General features: G+C 40.6%; 1 protein-coding gene and 1 long non-coding RNA gene across 2 annotated transcripts; one reads left to right on the top strand and one right to left on the bottom strand.

Annotated features, from left to right (window-relative positions):
* Positions 1 to 253: 253 nt before the first annotated feature.
* LOC146985258 (uncharacterized) lies at positions 254 to 11,177 on the top strand. Its single transcript, XM_085783036.1, has 11 exons — positions 254 to 629; positions 1,236 to 1,392; positions 1,582 to 1,774; positions 1,953 to 2,054; positions 2,885 to 2,986; positions 3,818 to 3,919; positions 4,748 to 4,849; positions 6,960 to 7,061; positions 8,876 to 8,977; positions 9,980 to 10,081; positions 11,169 to 11,177. The coding sequence occupies exons 1-11, from the start codon at positions 524 to 526 to the stop codon at positions 11,175 to 11,177; spliced, it is 1,179 nt and encodes a 392-aa protein (XP_085639162.1). The 5' UTR covers positions 254 to 523.
* Positions 11,178 to 12,590: 1,413 nt separating this feature from the next.
* LOC146985257 (uncharacterized) lies at positions 12,591 to 13,166 on the bottom strand. The gene is made up of 2 exons (XR_015036203.1): positions 13,043 to 13,166; positions 12,591 to 12,885 (listed from the first exon to the last, which is right to left on the bottom strand). It is a non-coding gene; the product is annotated as an uncharacterized LOC146985257 (long non-coding RNA).

Below are 13,166 nucleotides of genomic sequence, written 5' to 3'. Positions count from 1 at the left end.
TGTTGTTGTTATTGCTGCATTCGCCTCGTCAGGAGGAAACCGGACCGGGGCTTCAGGTTTTGTTGACATGAACACAAAGCTGGCTCGAGCCGCCTCATCTCGTCTCCCGCACGAGACACGGTGATAAAAGAATGATAGCAAACTACAGGTACTGCGGATTTCTCAGGTCCCCCACCTGTTTGATTCAGAGGATGATGAATGAACGGGCTATATGTGGGGAAAAAAATCTCCACTTGAAGCGGCAGCTTTATATCACGCACTGGGCCGATTTTATATTAGGCTTTTATTTTATTAGACTACATAAACTGCAAACTGTCTCAGTGGCTGCTTAGTTTAGTCTGACCTGCTGTTGCTGGTAATATTTTGCAGCTGGTCTTGAACTAGTCTGAACATGCACAATATTAACTTATCTCTGATCATTTTGTGCAGATGTATTTTTTTTGTCTGTCAACAATAGCTTACTGAACAATTCTCTTATGGTGAATGTGGAGTAACGATTAAAAAATGTTTTCCCAGGGCCATCATGTCCAGGAGAAGAAGGATCAGGCCTGCAGATGATGCAAAAACACATATCCTGTCTGGCACTGACAAGCCTGGCCTTTTAGCAAGACATATCAACAGTGACAAAGGTAAGTGGCAGTAGTTTCCTTGACACAACTTATGCATTTCAAAAGCAAACCCATAAAGTGCATACAAAGGACAGTTTAGGGTTCAGGTTATACATATGTGGCTTTTTTGCTTTTGACAGAGAATTTCAATCAGACAGACTGATAGAAATTAGTGTGATATTTTACAGTCCAGGCAAGACAGTGTGCTTTGTTAAAATATTCTACTGAAGTGTCCTGTGAAGTAAACATTAAACATTCGCCGGCCGGCTCTAGATACTTTGAGACATTGCCTGAATTGTTGTTTACCAAGTTGAAAAACCACAACCTGAACTTCTATATCTGAACGTCTCTGAGCTTACCCAACTGTGTAACGGCTCTGACCGGAAGTGACATTTCCTTGGTTGCCAACTCAGTGTAGGTTATATGTGACTGACTGTGATATTCACTGTACTTGCATATCAATGCATACAATAGGGACCTCTTTTAAGAAACTAAAATAACTCTTATTGCTGTCGCCATCAAACTGGGGAAGTGCTGAGCATTGTCTGCAGGCACATTGACTAGACAGCACACAAACCCACTTCACAACAAACTGTAACATGCCTTTACTTTATTATATTCTTGTAGGAAGAGGAGTGTTTGCCACAAACCCCATTGAACCAGGGGACTTTGTCTTGGAGTACAGGGGAAAACTCCTCACACAGGAAGAATGCCAGTCACGATGTTACTCGGACATTGAAAGCACATTCCTCTTTGACTTTGAGTGGCAGAACTGTCACTTTTGGTAAGCATGTAAAGATAGATGTTTTGTATAGATGTATAGCCGCTAGATAAATGAACCCTAGAACAAACTTTTAATAGATGATGAATGAACTAAAGTGCAAATACTCTTGGAAAATTCATTAAAACATATTTCTTCCAATGAAACTATTTAAGATTAAAACACTACTATGATCTTTCTTATACTTTTCAGCCTTGATGCATCTGAAGAAGATGAATCTCTTGGAAGATTAGTCAATGACAGTCACAAAAATCCAAACTGTGTCATGAAAAAAATCATAGTTAACAACAAGCCACATTTGTGCCTATTCGCGATGAAGAAAATAGAAATAGGATCTGAAATTGAGTACAACTATGGTGATTCAAAATGGCCATGGCGCAGCAAGGTGAGTTGGTTGGATTAAGCATGGAGCTTTTTTTTTAAATATTTAAGTGTAAAAAATGTGTGTATTTCTCCGATATTAATCATGTTTTCAGTATTATTCTGAGTATATAAGGAAATGCATGTGATGTTTGACCTGTGTGATGTAATTTAACATCACTAATTGTTAAATTGAATTTCAGGTGGCGGACCCTCAGACTCCTGCAGCAGCAGTAGAGACAGAGACCTGTCCTGTAACCCAGATGTTCCACGAGGAATCAAAGCCAGATGAGACTAACACACAGGTAAAAAATACATTGTAGACAGTCATCACAACTACTCTGTGGTGACTAGCTTGTGATGCTGTTCTGTCAACAAAATTGGCCAGATGTGAGTGATTCAGGTTCACGTACTGTGCTGAATGTGGCGCTGTGTCCCTCACTGCCTAGCAAGCTGCATGCACAGACCAGAAGACTTGATTCACGTTCAGTAACCGTACTGCTAAACTTATCACATCTGTGTAGCATCATGTTAAGTGAATGTACTGTGCACACAAGACTCATGTTCACCATGTAGTAATATTTGCTGGTTCTCCCACAAATGTCTGTGTACTGATATGTGGACGCACCGTCCCTCTTTTTTTCTCTTTTTTTGCAATCATGTCCCTCATTAAGTGCAGTGAACGTGTTACAGAGTGTATCTGAACCTCAGGGCTGAATCATGACCTAGTGATGGATTGTTTGTCGGTGTATCAGTTCAGGAAGTTAGAGAATAATGCTCTTTGCAGTCAGGGCTCCATAAGCACAGAGTGATTCAGTGAACAAATCTTTTGAACGACTCATTTTAATGGACTGATTCTACTGATTCAGTACAGTCAAACGAACTGCTGATCCCATCACTACGGTGACTAGTATATGATATTGTTCTGTTACCAACATGGGCCAATGTTCACTTTGTTTTAATGCAGTCATGAATGGTGTGATAGCCAGTTAGTGTCACACAGGTTTCCAGTCATGTCCTTATGTTTGAGAATCTATTTTACTTTTAGGTAACATTGTTAGCTGTGAATGTCTCCACATACAGCTATGACTTCATTCAGCTCTAAGTGTCTTCTTGTCTGGCATCTAAATTTCAGGTGGCGGACCCTCAGACTCCTGCAGCAGCAGTAGAGACAGAGACCTGTCCTGTAACCCAGATGTTCCACGAGGAATCAAAGCCAGATGAGACTAACACACAGGTAAAAAATACATTGTAGACAGTCATCACAACTACTCTGTGGTGACTAGCTTGTGATGCTGTTCTGTCACAAAAATTGGCCAGATGTGAGTGATTCAGGTTCACGTACTGTGCTGAATGTGGCGCTGTGTCCCTCACTGCCTAGCAAGCTGCATGCACAGACCAGAAGACTTGATTCACGTTCAGTAACCGTACTGCTAAACTTATCACATCTGTGTAGCATCATGTTAAGTGAATGTACTGTGCACACAAGACTCATGTTCACCATGTAGTAATATTTGCTGGTTCTCCCACAAATGTCTGTGTACTGATATGTGGACGCACCGTCCCTCTTTTTTTTCTCTTTTTTTGCAATCATGTCCCTCATTAAGTGCAGTGAACGTGTTACAGAGTGTATCTGAACCTCAGGGCTGAATCATGACCTAGTGATGGATTGTTTGTCGGTGTATCAGTTCAGGAAGTTAGAGAATAATGCTCTTTGCAGTCAGGGCTCCATAAGCACAGAGTGATTCAGTGAACAAATCTTTTGAACGACTCATTTTAATGGACTGATTCTACTGATTCAGTACAGTCAAACGAACTGCTGATCCCATCACTACGGTGACTAGTATATGATATTGTTCTGTTACCAACATGGGGCAATGTTCACTTTGTTTTAATGCAGTCATGAATGGTGTGATAGCCAGTTAGTGTCACACAGGTTTCCAGTCATGTCCTTATGTTTGAGAATCTATTTTACTTTTAGGTAACATTGTTAGCTGTGAATGTCTCCACATACAGCTATGACTTCATTCAGCTCTAAGTGTCTTCTTGTCTGGCATCTAAATTTCAGGTGGCGGACCCTCAGACTCCTGCAGCAGCAGTAGAGACAGAGACCTGTCCTGTAACCCAGATGTTCCACGAGGAATCAAAGCCAGATGAGACTAACACACAGGTAAAAAATACATTGTAGACAGTCATCACAACTACTCTGTGGTGACTAGCTTGTGATGCTGTTCTGTCACAAAAATTGGCCAGATGTGAGTGATTCAGGTTCACGTACTGTGCTGAATGTGGCGCTGTGTCCCTCACTGCCTAGCAAGCTGCATGCACAGACCAGAAGACTTGATTCACGTTCAGTAACCGTACTGCTAAACTTATCACATCTGTGTAGCATCATGTTAAGTGAATGTACTGTGCACACAAGACTCATGTTCACCATGTAGTAATATTTGCTGGTTCTCCCACAAATGTCTGTGTACTGATATGTGGACGCACCGTCCCTCTTTTTTTCTCTTTTTTTGCAATCATGTCCCTCATTAAGTGCAGTGAACGTGTTACAGAGTGTATCTGAACCTCGGGCTGAATCATGACCTAGTGATGGATTGTTTGTCGGTGTATCAGTTCAGGAAGTTAGAGAATAATGCTCTTTGCAGTCAGGGCTCCATAAGCACAGAGTGATTCAGTGAACAAATCTTTGAACGACTCATTTTAATGGACTGATTCTACTGATTCAGTACAGTCAAACGAACTGCTGATCCCATCACTACGGTGACTAGTATATGATATTGTTCTGTTACCAACATGGGCCAATGTTCACTTTGTTTTAATGCAGTCATGAATGGTGTGATAGCCAGTTAGTGTCACACAGGTTTCCAGTCATGTCCTTATGTTTGAGAATCTATTTTACTTTTAGGTAACATTGTTAGCTGTGAATGTCTCCACATACAGCTATGACTTCATTCAGCTCTAAGTGTCTTCTTGTCTGGCATCTAAATTTCAGGTGGCGGACCCTCAGACTCCTGCAGCAGCAGTAGAGACAGAGACCTGTCCTGTAACCCAGATGTTCCACGAGGAATCAAAGCCAGATGAGACTAACACACAGGTAAAAAATACATTGTAGACAGTCATCACAACTACTCTGTGGTGACTAGCTTGTGATGCTGTTCTGTCACAAAAATTGGCCAGATGTGAGTGATTCAGGTTCACGTACTGTGCTGAATGTGGCGCTGTGTCCCTCACTGCCTAGCAAGCTGCATGCACAGACCAGAAGACTTGATTCACGTTCAGTAACCGTACTGCTAAACTTATCACATCTGTGTAGCATCATGTTAAGTGAATGTACTGTGCACACAAGACTCATGTTCACCATGTAGTAATATTTGCTGGTTCTCCCACAAATGTCTGTGTACTGATATGTGGACGCACCGTCCCTCTTTTTTTTTTTTAAAGACATATTTAAGTGTCAAAAATGAAAAAGAGACTCTCCACACACTTAGATCGATGCAGTTTCACTTTATTAAAAGCTAAGCTTTCGGTCTCACATGACCTTCATCAGAGCATACACTGAGACAATGGGCAGGCAGGTAGAAAAAGACACACACTCCTAATTTCATCAGTGATACACCTGTGTGCACCCTGGTGGTGGAAGCTCCACCTCTTGGGAAATGTAGTTCTGGGGCATACAAATGGCAGCCATCTCATAGGGTCAAAGCACAGGGTGAAGCACAGTCAATTTGTTACTTTGAACAATCAAAGAGAAACACAAATACAATCATGAAACATCTCCTGATTAAATAACACACTCAAAACAGGAAAAATTGGCTCTGGGAGGTGTTGACCTTCATCAACAGAGATACCCAAATAGAAAAGAAGAGAGAAAACCAGTACATTAAATTGAATGAAGAGCTATGAATGGGTATCAGGCAAAAAAACATCATAAACCATAGTCTCTATATTCTAAATGAATGTCTAGGATTATAACAAAACATGCATATCGAAATCCTCATTCAGGCCCATTGGTTGAAGTGTGTCTAGAGTATCTATCAGAATAGCTCCCGTTGGCATAATCTTCTGTCAACATCTCCTCCTATTGACAATACAATGTACTCAATGCCCTGAAATCGCAGAGAGGAGATAGGATGTCAGAATTCACTAATGTGGCGAGCTACAGGGTAGTTCACATCATTGCGTCTGATGGAGCTCTTGTGCTCGCTGATCCTCTGTTTTAGACTGCGTGTAGTTTTACCTATGTAGGTCTTATCACAGGGGCATTTTAATAAATAGATCACAAAAGTTTTCCTGTAAGAGGCTTTATCACATGCAGTACAGAAAATGTGATCTATTTATTAAAATGCCCATTGCACATTGTATTATCAAGAGGAGGAGATGTGGACAGAAGATTATGCCAACGGGAGCTATTCTGATAGATACTCTAGACACACTTCAACCAATGGGCCTGAATGAGGATTTCGATATGCATGTTTTGTTATAATCCTAGACATTCATTTAGAATATAGAGACTATGGTTTATGATGGTTTTTTTGCCTGATACCCATTCATAGCTCTTCATTCAATTTAATGTACTGGTTTTCTCTCTTCTTTTCTATTTGGGTATCTCTGTTGATGAAGGTCAACACCTCCCAGAGCCAATTTTTCCTGTTTTGAGTGTGTTTAATCAGGAGATGTTTCATGATTGTATTTGTGTTTCTCTTTGATTGTTCAAAGTAACAAATTGACTGTGCTTCACCCTGTGCTTTGACCCTATGAGATGGCTGCCATTTGTATGCCCCAGAACTACATTTCCCAAGAGGTGGAGCTTCCACCACCAGGGTGCACACAGGTGTATCACTGATGAAATTAGGAGTGTGCGTCTTTTTCTACCTGCCTGCCCATTGTCTCAGTGTATGCTCTGATGAAGGTCATGTGAGACCGAAAGCTTAGCTTTTAATAAAGTGAAACTGCATCGATCTAAGTGTGTGGAGAGTCTCTTTTTCATTTTTGACATTGTTTATGTCTCCAGCACCTTAGCTAAGAACCAGCCGGGTGAAGCGGCAGCCCTCTTTTTGCAGACATATTTAAGTGTAAAAAATGTTCGTATTTCTCCAATATTAATCATGTTTCCAGTATTATTCTGAGTGTATCTAAGGAAATGCATGTGATGTTTGATATGTGTGATGTGGTTTAACATGACTAATTGTTTAATTGAATTTTAGGTGGCCGACCCTCAGACTCCTGCAGCAGCAGTAGAGACAGAGACCTGTCCTGTAACCCAGATGTTCCACGAGGAATCAAAGCCAGATGAGACTAACACACAGGTAAAAAAAAAGACATTGTAGACAGTCATCACAACTAATCTGTGGTGACTAGCATGTGATGCTGTTCTGTCACCAAAATGGGCCAATGTCCACTTTGCTTTGATGCAGTCATTATTACTTGTTAGGTGGTATGATAACAGCCAGCTAATGTCACACATTTCAAGTCATGTCCTTGTGGGGTCATTTCATGTCACAAACACTCTTGATGGGGGAGGGGAACTTAACACACTTGTATGTTTCTAGTCTCACCCATATGGGGCCCCTCCGTTTGGTTCTCACTGTTGGTGTTTTTATGTTCCTGTGACAACAACTGGCATTATCTTAAGTTTGATTTTAACAGTCATAATTGTACACTGTGTGAGCTGTTGCGTGTCTTAAAGTGATATTTCAAATGTGAGGCACTGCAAATCTTTGTAATGGCTCATAAGAGTTGCTGATACCTCAGAAAAACGATGCTGTAGTCAGAAAGACTAAGCCAAAATGGGCCATCAATGTTCATATTGCTTTAAAGTAGTCGTTATTACTCATTGGATGGTATGATAACAGCCAGCTAATGTCACACATTTCAAGTCATGTCCTTGTGGGGTCATTTCATGTCACAAACACTCTTGATGGGCGAGGGGAACTTAACACACTTGTATGTTTCTAGTCTCACCCATATGGGGCCCCTCCGTTTGGTTCTCACTGTTGGTGTTTTTATGTTCCTGTGACAACACCTGGCATTATGTTAAGTTTGATTTTAACAGTCATAATTGTACACTGTGTGAGCTGTTGCGTGTCTTAAAGTTATATTTCAAATGTGAGGCACTGCAAATCTTTGTAATGGCTCATAAGAGTTGCTGATACCTCAGAAAAACGATGCTGTAGTCAGAAAGACTAAGCCAAAATGGGCCATCAATGTTCATATTGCTTTAAAGTAGTCGTTATTACTCATTGGATGGTATGATAACAGCCAGCTAATGTCACACATTTCAAGTCATGTCCTTGTGGGGTCATTTCATGTCACAAACACTCTTGATGGGCGAGGGGAACTTAACACACTTGTATGTTTCTAGTCTCACCCATATGGGGCCCCTCCGTTTGGTTCTCACTGTTGGTGTTTTTATGTTCCTGTGACAACAACTGGCATTATGTTAAGTTTGATTTTAACAGTCATAATTGTACACTCTGTGAGCTGTTGCGTGTCTTAAAGTTATATTTCAAATGTGAGGCACTGCAAATCTTTGTAATGGCTCATAAGAGTTGCTGATACCTCAGAAAAACGATGCTGTAGTCAGAAAGACTAAGCCAAAATGGGCCATCAATGTTCATATTGCTTTAAAGTAGTCGTTATTACTCATTGGATGGTATGATAACAGCCAGCTAATGTCACACATTTCAAGTCATGTCCTTGTGGGGTCATTTCATGTCACAAACACTCTTGATGGGCGAGGGGAACTTAACACACTTGTATGTTTCTAGTCTCACCCATATGGGGCCCCTCCGTTTGGTTCTCACTGTTGGTGTTTTTATGTTCCTGTGACAACACCTGGCATTATCTCAACGTTGATTTTAACAGTCATAATTGTACACTGTGTGAGCTCTTGCGTGTTTTAAAGTGATATTTCAAATGTGAGGCACTGCAAATCTTTGTAACGGCTCATAAGAGTTGCTGATATCTCAGAAAAACGATGCTGTGACCTCAGTCTTATAGTTCTGTGCTGTTTGAGAATCTGTTTTACTTTTAGGTAACATTGTTAGCTGTGAATGTCTCCACATACAGCTATGACTTCATTCAGCTCTAAGTGTCTTCTTGTCTGGCATCTAAATTTCAGGTGGTGGACCCTCAGACTCCTGCAGCAGCAGTAGAGACAGAGACCTGTCCTGTAACCCAGATGTTCCACGAGGAATCAAAGCCAGATGAGACTAACACACAGGTAAAAAAAAAGACATTGTAGACAGTCATCACAACTAATCTGTGGTGACTAGCATGTGATGCTGTTCTGTCACCAAAATGGGCCAATGTCCACTTTGCTTTGATGCAGTCATTATTACTTGTTAGGTGGTATGATAACAGCCAGCTAATGTCACACATTTCAAGTCATGTCCTTGTGGGGTCATTTCATGTCACAAACACTCTTGATGGGGGAGGGGAACATAACACACTTGTATGTTTCTAGTCTCACCCATATGGGGCCCCTCCGTTTGGTTCTCACTGTTGGTGTTTTTATGTTCCTGTGACAACAACTGGCATTATCTTAAGTTTGATTTTAACAGTCATAATTGTACACTGTGTGAGCTGTTGCGTGTCTTAAAGTGATATTTCAAATGTGAGGCACTGCAAATCTTTGTAATGGCTCATAAGAGTTGCTGATACCTCAGAAAAACGATGCTGTAGTCAGAAAGACTAAGCCAAAATGGGCCATCAATGTTCATATTGCTTTAAAGTAGTCGTTATTACTCATTGGATGGTATGATAACAGCCAGCTAATGTCACACATTTCAAGTCATGTCCTTGTGGGGTCATTTCATGTCACAAACACTCTTGATGGGCGAGGGGAACTTAACACACTTGTATGTTTCTAGTCTCACCCATATGGGGCCCCTCCGTTTGGTTCTCACTGTTGGTGTTTTTATGTTCCTGTGACAACACCTGGCATTATCTCAACGTTGATTTTAACAGTCATAATTGTACACTGTGTGAGCTCTTGCGTGTTTTAAAGTGATATTTCAAATGTGAGGCACTGCAAATCTTTGTAATGGCTCATAAGAGTTGCTGATATCTCAGAAAAACGATGCTGTGACCTCAGTCTTATAGTTCTGTGCTGTTTGAGAATCTGTTTTACTTTTAGGTAACATTGTTAGCTATGAATGTCTCCACATACAGCTATGACTTCATTCAGCTCTAAGTGTCTTCTTGTCTGGCATCTAAATTTCAGGTGGTGGACCCTCAGACTCCTGCAGCAGCAGTAGAGACGGAGACCTGTCCTGTAACCCAGATGTTCCACGAGGAATCAAAGCCAGATGAGACTAACACACAGGTAAAAAAAAAAAAGACATTGTAGACAGTCATCACAACTAATCTGTGGTGACTAGCTTGTGATGCTGTTCGGTCACCAAAATGGGCCAATGTCCACTTTGCTTTTTATGTTCCTTTGGCATCACTTGGCATTATCTCAACTTTGATTTTAACAGTCATAATTGTACACTGTGTGAGCTGTTGCGTGTTTTAAAGTGATATTTCAAATGTGAGACAGTTGGCAGATTGGCAGATTCCACCTGTCTGTTAAAGTTAACAGACTGTTAACTGTTAAAGTTAACAGATTTTCCTGTTTTTCATATTTAGGTTTTTCAAGCCCAAAGGTTTTCGCTCGTTGCTTATTCAGATAGTGATGAAACTGATGAGGACTGTATGGAGAACAAAACGTCCACTCCACACCGTGATGGAAGGAAGAAAACAGATGACATTTTGGTATGCCATTCATGAAATCCATTCATTTTTTAGTCAAGTAATTGTATAAACCTTGCTGTTATTGGTTTTATGTGCATTTGTGGATGAATATATGCACGTCTTGACATACCTTTTGTTTTTTCAGATGGATAGTGGGCCGGATGTGTCTGATCATTTGTATGATACCGATGAATCTATTGTGGAAGACACCTGTGATGAGGCTTCTCCAAACCATTCCAACGAGCAATCAGATGATGAACTTGTTCCACCACTGAGACGCACAAAAAGCATTCTGGTGAGGTCTTAAAAGTTATGAGTAAGTTACAGTATGGGTACTTTTAGTTGATGAGCCCTTTTCCCCAATTTCGTTGTTGTGGAAATGACAATAAATGTATCCGTCGATCCGTCTGCCTGTCCATCCATCTGCCATTTGTTTTTCTACCGTGTCAACAAAAAGGGAAAATAATCTCCATGTCTTCCTCTTTGCAGATGGATAGAGTATATGATTTTGCTGGCTGTCTCTACGACTCAAGTGATGACAGCACACAAGGCACTTTCATTTCCGAGCCTAAAAGGAATTCACAGAGGCCAAGAAGAATCTCTTGCCATCCCGTAAGCCTTTTTTTGATTCTTTTATGTGTTTTCATGACTGTGAACATGTCTGGTATTCTTGCTAGTGGACCTGATACTGACTCAATTTTATTGTATATATATATATGACATATTTAGATTGTTTTGAAGGTTTTTACTAGGGATGGGCATGATTACTTAGGTGAGAGAAAGATAGAGAGAGAAAGAGAGAGAAAACTGACATAAGCTTGTGGTGTGAGGACAGGGAATGAACTTCATTTTGCGGGCAATGTCTCATTTTTTGTATGAACAATTGAACATGAAGTTGCTGTTTCACCAGCTGTAGGCTGTGTCCTCTCACTTGTTATAATTTTAGCCACTGGTGTTATGCCGTCTTCTGCCTGCTAACACATGCAATATCTTCTTGTCTGCCTGGAAACACTGGCGAAACCACTGTTAACAGTCAGACAAGGACCTAACAGATTTAATTTTATGGTAAAAAAAAATGCCAGTATTTGTTCATTATGTAATGTGATTAATTGAATATAAAAGGAAATGGAAGCGCCATTCCCAGTTTTTAGTCAAATGTTTTGTCCAACATAAATTAACAGTATGTGTTTTCATTCATAAATTTATTTACACATTCAAAGTATACTCAGATTTTTGATACTTAATGTTTCAAAATGAGTGATTGACACATGATTTTGTTGTTGTTGTTTTTGAAAGATTCAGATGAACGTTGTGGAATCAGATGACTCAGACATAGATAGTCAAGATGAGTACATTCCATGTCCCATTGATGAAAGCACAGAGAGTGATAGCAGTTTGGAATTAACCCTGGAAGATGGAAAAAAGAAAAAATCAGCATATAGTAGAAGAACATCTTCCAGTCAGAGCAAGTTTAAGCCCAGGGACAGTGGAAGTGAGTCCTCAAATCAGAGAAGAAGCAAGGCATCCAGTCAGAGCAAGTTTAAGCCCAGGGAGAGTGGAAGTGGGTCATCAAGTCAGAGAAACAAGTTTTCTGGTCAGAACACAAGTGAGTCTTCCAGTCAGAGCTCGCTTGAGCTTAGCCAGAAGAGAACCTTTGAAAGATGTCAAGCCCCCACACAAAAATTTCCAAATCGCAGAGCTGATGGGAATGAAAAGAAAATAGTGTCAACATATTCACAAAAGGATGCGAGTGTTTCAGTGCCCCTGGAAGAAGAACAGTCCATCTATGTCAGTCCAGTTTTAAAGAAGGGGAATGGATCCAGAAGCTATAATAAGAAACATTTCTGCTTTTATTGCAGAAAGTTTGTCCAGAAAATGTCAAGACACTTGTGGCGTAAGCACCAAGATGAAACAGAGGTTGCAAAAGCACTGAGCTTGCCAAAGAACTCAAAAGAACGAAGACTGCAGTTAGACTATATACGAAATAAAGGCAACTTTGAGCACAACAGTGATGTTCTGGAGACACGAAAAGGCAATCTCATACCATGGAAGCAACCACAGAAAAAATCTGAAGGACAGCAATTTACCCATTGTATTCACTGCTATGGCTTGTTCTCCAGAAGAGCGATGTGGCGTCACTTTCAGGTGTGCAGCTTCAAACCTGAGGATACCAAACCAGGCAAAAAAAGAGTTCAAGCATTGTGTGCTTTCGCTGAACCTGCTCCACCTGGCTTTAACGATGCTTATTGGAAGTTCTTAAGTGTTATGAACCAAGACAGGATTGCAGTTGTTATTAAAGAAGACCGCTGCCTTCTTGAGTATGGTTACAGACTGTTCAAAAAGAATGAGAAGATTGTCAGTCAACATCAGTATATACGACAGAAACTGAGAGAGCTTGGCAGGTTTTTATTGGAAGCAAGAAAAGTTACACATGTGAAGACCATTCAAGAACTCATAAAACCTGAACAGTACACTCAGGTTGTCTCTGCTGCTAAGAGCCTGTCTGGATTCAGTGAGCAAACTGGTAAATACCAACGTCCATCTCTTGCACGCAAGGTTGGCCATAGCTTACATTCTTTGGCCATGTTCATCAAGTCTGAAGGCCTGAAAAAGAAAGATAAACAAGCTACTCAAGATGCTGAGGATTTTGCTCAACTTTATCAAGAAAGTTGGAG

The sequence above is a fragment of the Trachurus japonicus genome, chromosome 7 (genome assembly GCF_045865225.1).
Source record: "Trachurus japonicus isolate A0001 chromosome 7, Traja_1.0".
In the NCBI taxonomy this organism is placed as follows: domain Eukaryota; kingdom Metazoa; phylum Chordata; class Actinopteri; order Carangiformes; family Carangidae; genus Trachurus; species Trachurus japonicus.
The sequence above is the reverse complement of the archived record's forward strand: the minus strand, read 5'-3'. Positions and strand labels throughout refer to the sequence as shown.